The sequence below is a fragment of the Crocuta crocuta genome, unplaced genomic scaffold (genome assembly GCF_008692635.1).
Source record: "Crocuta crocuta isolate KB4526 unplaced genomic scaffold, BGI_CrCroc_1.0 scaffold41, whole genome shotgun sequence".
Classification (NCBI taxonomy): domain Eukaryota; kingdom Metazoa; phylum Chordata; class Mammalia; order Carnivora; family Hyaenidae; genus Crocuta; species Crocuta crocuta.
Window position 1 is genome coordinate 14,409,584 of NW_027529428.1, and position 5,691 is coordinate 14,415,274.

At 47.0% G+C, this 5,691-nt stretch overlaps 1 protein-coding gene across 1 annotated transcript in view; it reads right to left on the reverse strand.

Moving 5' to 3' along the window:
• PUM3 (pumilio RNA binding family member 3) overlaps positions 1–5,691 on the reverse strand; it is a 47,534-nt gene that overhangs the window by 755 nt on the left and 41,088 nt on the right. The window contains exons 17-18 of the mRNA XM_077759302.1: positions 5,378–5,474; positions 2,690–2,780 (exon numbers count right to left, since the gene is read on the reverse strand). Of these exons, the coding sequence (XP_077615428.1) occupies positions 2,690–2,780; positions 5,378–5,474 (188 nt within the window). The remainder of the gene's footprint in view (positions 1–2,689; positions 2,781–5,377; positions 5,475–5,691) is intronic.

Sequence of the window (5,691 nt, forward strand, 5' to 3'; positions counted from 1 at the left end):
CTGAAAGGAAAGCAGCGGACAGCCTTTTGACTAAACTCTGTAGTGAAAACATCAGACGAGGAGCTTAACGGCCTAGATTTGAAATCTGCCTCGGCCACTTGGTAACTGTGCAGCCAAGAGCGTGCTATTTAAAATCTCTAAGACCGTTTCCTGACCTACAAATGGGGTCAACAACACAAACCATCTCCTACCAGAGAGATTTCTCAAGGCTCCAATGATTTCATACCCGAGGCCCCAGGCCAGGGCAGGTGCTCCGTAGGGAGCACTTCCTAAACGTGAGCCCTTAAAACAGACACCCCGGTCTACTTGGCTTCCCAGAACACTGCTGGAGCGCGCCACCCCCACAAGGGAATGGGGCCCTGGAGGCTCGTTACGAGACCCCTTTCTCTTTACACAGGGGCTGAGGCACAGGCCCCCGACTGCAGGACACCAGGGCTGAGTTCCCTGCTCCCCGCTTCTTCACGATCACACGTAATGCTGACCTCAGAAGCAAATCCGAGAAACAAACCTCACAGCATTTCCCGATGTCCCCGGTCCCAACCACTTCCAACATGCCCATAAAGAGGAAGGGAAGGCAGCAGCACCACGCAGCATCCAGCTGTCGGCGGGGGACAAGGCACAGCTTGCACTTGCAAAGCTGCACAGTAAAGCACCCTTTTAAAAGATTTGAGACTCACCGGGTAGTTTGTGGTTAAGCACACACTCACATAATGCACAGACGTAACAGTACTTACTGAGCACATGCACTGGGCATAAAGCTAAGCATTTTACATACACCATCTCATACGGTCTGCATAACAACCTATGATTATTACTAACCCAATTTTACAACCAAGAAAATGAAGGTTCAGAGTAGCTGAGTGATGTGCCTAAGACTACGCAGCGAGCTGGGATCGGAGCCCAGGCGGCGCGTCTAGAGCCGGTGATGATCTAAATGCTAGAGAATTCTGCTTCCCGGAGTCATTTTTCAGACAGCATCCACAGCTGATACACTTTTCTCACCCAGGAAGCCTTTTCACTTATTGTAAAAAAAAAAAAAAGTATGTGTGGGGGGGGGAAATACCGCACAAGTCTTAAGTAAAATATACAAGCAGAGAATTTTACCAAACAAGTCAAGTGCATAACAATGTTCTGAAACCACTAAAACTGATTACTGTATTAATTGTTAGGTTATCTGTAGTTCAACTTCCCTTCAGAACCTCAAATATCTTACATGCTGGTGTTCTTCCTTCTAATGTCTGAAGTCTGCCCAAGTGGAGCCTTGTGGATGAGAACTCTTTACAAATCAATTTCATGGCAGGGTGGAAATTTTTAGTTAATTGAGTGTTAATGAAAGAGTATGTCAGTAGGTGTTAACACTCCAAACGTCTGGTAAAGAAACTCATACTTAAAAAGCTCATGTTTCAGCTAATGGGTTCTGGCTGTTCAACTTCAACTGGAAAATTAATTTTTATGAGAAATGAACGAATCAGTCTGCACCACCCATCTATTTGGAGATCCTGATGCACCTGAAGTAACGAATGTCTGTATGGACCGTGTTTAGGAGTGTACGTGTACCACAATCAACTTGCAGACGGAATAAAGAGTTCTCACTTTTACGAAAAATACAGATAAAGTTGCACTGTGTGTTGCGTGTGAGATATGGTGGGAAATTCCAACTAAGACTGGTATCCCCTTCTCCAAACCTCGGTAACACAGCAGGAGAAAAAAAATCAGCAGTGACTGCCTCACAACAGCAAACAAACCTATTTTAAATGAATGCTGTTAAAAGAAGAGTTTCAGATCCAGGAACAGAAAGGATGTAAGTTTCAATGACCTGTGAATTATAAACTCGATGTCAAGTCTGGAGAACAACAGACAAGTTGAGCACACGCCTCAATTCACAAATCATCAATCAGTATTCTGTCCTTTTAATTAGACACAAACAATTAGCATGCAGACTTCAGGAGCAAATGCTCCCAGAATCCTTTTAAGAGTACTTGAAAATAATGAAAGAAAAAATTACGTGTGCAGTCAGTCATGATTTAAAAAGCAACTTAGTCAGTTTTCATAGGGAAAAGACTCATTCGTTAATAAGAATGCAGTTACAATTTTGGTCAAAACCATAAATGTGGTGAAACGATCAAAAGATACAAGCACTGTATGACCTCTTATTTATATGCAGAGTCTAATTTACAACAAAAACAAAAAGAAAACAAAACCAAGCTCATAAATACAGAGAACAGATTGGTGGCTGCCAGAGGCAGGAACGGTGTATGTATGAGGGGGGAAAGGGATCAAAAAGCAAAATAAGAAGAAGAAGATAAAGAAAACAAAACTTTAAGAAGAGGAAAAAACAAAGCAACAGAAAGCGCGATGGTCTCTTCTGCATCTGTCTCCCGGGACGGCGTAAATGGGATGCGACAGCCTTACAGGGAAAAGGACCGGGTGAGGAGATGTGACGTTAGATGGACTAAGGGCTCATTACTTCAGAGCATATAGTTTAAGCCCAACAAATGTGAAATGCCAATAGGTGAACCAGTTGCTATAGATACTTTTTTTTTTTTTGAGATAGGTAATTAATACACCAATTAATCCCACCCTGAGTGAGGAGAGCGATGGCCCGCTAGGAAGACCATGGGAGGGGCTTCTGCATGAACAGGCATCAGGAGGAGGACCCTGTAGGGATGAAGGCTCCCAAGGTACGTACCTAGAAAGAATGATGGCACCTCGATTCACACCAGCCCAGGACCTCAGGTTCTTCATACCAACACTCTCTACAAGTGTTTTTGCAAAACAACCTGAAAAGTTGAAAAACATACTGAAACTTAGTGAACATCATACCAAGATTTCAACTCCCAATCTCCTTCTCTACTGCCCTTAAATCTGCAAATATTCTAATAAAAAAGTGACTCAGTCTCCCTTAACACTAAAAGTTCCAACTCTGATTTATTTAACGTGTTCTTTAATTTTTTTAATGTTTATTTTTCAAAGAAAGCCAGAGGGAGAGAGGGAGAGGGAAAGAGGGGGGTGAGAGGGAAAAAGAGAAAAAGAGAGAGAGAGAGAGAGAGAGAGAGAGAGCGAAAGTGCATGAGTGCTGAAAGGGTGGAGAGAGATGGAGACACAGAATCTGAAGCACGCTCCAGGCTCCAGACTCCGAGCTGTCAGCACAGAGCCTGACTCTGGGACTCGAACTCATGAGCCGTGAGATCATGACCTGAGTCGAAGTCAGGTGCTTAACCGAATGAGCCACGTGGGTGCACCTATTTAATGTGTTTCTAACACAGCCATTTCTTTCAACTTTGGTCCAGGTCTTAGACTATGTTTGGAAGTAATTACTCAAGACAAACAAAGAATTCTTCTAAAATACACACTTGGTCATGCCTGCATCTCTCTGTACTATTTAATGATTTAACCCTGACCTGAAAGGTATTCAGGAAGTAAATGTTTGACAGCAGCGCTTCATGCTTGGATGAAATCTGGTTCTCCCTTATGAAAAATGCTCACTCAGGAGGTGCCATGAATACCCCAGTGGTCCATGACTACTGTGGCTGACGCCTGGGGACTTCTGTCTACAAGGCTGGCCATTCGCCCACCAGAAGTATTCTTCATCTTGTGTTAGGATTCTGTTCATAATCATCAGGTTCCCACGTTCCTGGTATATCTTCTTCACTGTGCCATCTAAGTGTATGGAACTAATTCTTGGGCAAAGTAAAAATTCTGGAAGCTAGGATTCAGTACAGATGGAAGTATGGGCAAACCTGTCTTGAAGGTAAGTATCTTGGGTAGTTGCATGTATAATTTCCTAAGGAGATACTCGAATGTGAGGGACTTTAAAAGCCAAGAGGCCTAGGGTTATTTAGCTCTTTATAGCACACGTCAAAGGACAGCCATCAGCCAGTGAGGCAGATGGTGTTCTCCAAAGGCGACCAACCACGACAGCATCCCTGTCCTGTGTGCTCTTCTAGAATGCTGCCCGCCCACCACCACCCGGAGGTGGGATCCATGTCTTCCTGTGAACTCTGGTGGCCTCTGTGTCTGACTTAACCAAGAGAGAATGGAAAGTGATGTGAAGTAACTTCTGAGGCTAAATCACAAAAGCAACGCACACCTGCTTTCTTCTCTTGAGGCCCAAGCACCACCATGAGGAAGCCCGAGCAGCCCGGACTTGGCCGCCGCCACCCATCATCCAAGGGGACAGACACTCCTCCGACCCCAAGCCGCGCTGCCCCAGATGACCGTGAGGAGGACAAACCCAAACCCCGACCAGATGCTGTTTGAGAACCACCGAGTTTTGGGGTGGGCTGTTACATGGCGAAAGGTGACCCAGTCAGCCAGCCACACTCGTTTAGAGATCCACGAACATGAGCAACACGGCAGGTCCACGCAGCCGCGTTACAAGGCTATGTCACCGAATCAGGGACAAATGTCACCTGAGAAGTCTTTGGGTTTTAACAGGAAGTCAGACAACTTTCCTGACATAAACTAATTTCAACAGCGCACCAAATTCTTAATAATGAAAAAGATGACGCAGTACATTATTTTTTCCTTCAAAGTGTGTGACAAGCTGTCTCCTTTACCGAAGTTTGCAGTGCAAAACAGCCCCCTGTCTATAATCTCAAAGGGAGAGTGCAAAGCGACAGCTCTACTACTGTACTGACGGCCCCGCCAGCCACTGAACTGCCAACTTGCCTCAGGATGGAAATTCACGGTCTGTCACTCCGTCCAGATACAAGGATAGAAAGCCCGGACTGTTCTCAGTGGGGGGAGAGCTCTGTAGTGGCTACGACACCGGATGGAGCTCGAATGCAGTAACAGAAGGTCTGGTCCAGGACAGGCCCGAGACCGGAAGGGAAGGCGGTCTTTAGAGACAGAAACCGCTGTCCTCCGGAACGCTGACCTTCTGCAGAGCAACGGCCGAGCCCGGGCTTGCTCTGTGGTCACGTGTATTTCCCATGCCAAACAGGCATCAGCTCAAAATTCTGATGAGGGTGGTTTTCTTCTGCTTATCTTTCCCTCCAAGCGAGGGATAAATATGCTTTCCAAGTGGGGTAGTGAGACTCACAATCTTCCCCCTTCCCGCCCTCCTCCCCTCAAAGAACGGAATGGCATTTGAGGACACTGGCCAAGCCAGGTTCAAAGTCTGGGCGGCAGGGGAGGGAAGGCAGCGAGGGAGGGTGGGAGTGAGAAAGGGAATGAAAGGATCCTGGGACATAAAGTTCCAGCATTTACTACAGTATTGTTTGCAACCACTAAATTCGCTCTGGCTCATGGACATCACGTGTAAACACTCAGCAAACTTCCCCCGAGCATAAACGGCCGGCACAGAGTCGAGGCAGGTGAGGAATTACTGTAATTCCACAGGAGGTACGAGCAAAGCTCACGCCTCACAGCCTACCTTCTCTTCCACCTTCCTTCATCTCTTTATCTTGTTCTATCAGCCACTTCAGAACAANCCCTGGCCTGCAGTCCAGGCTCCCCCACCACACACTCAGCTGAGCTCAAAGTCAACAGTGCTCAGGAGGGAGGTCATCATCGAGAGTGACCACGAACACCGAACACCGGGTGGGACCAGAGACGCAGCCCAGCCCCCAGGCCGAGAGGAAGGTGGATGCCGCTGGCAGGGCCACTAAAAAGCACCCAGGGCTCGGCCTCATGGGTTCCCACCTGAGCAGCACCCGCGCGGGGCTGGCCCCAGGGGCGGGCCAGCCC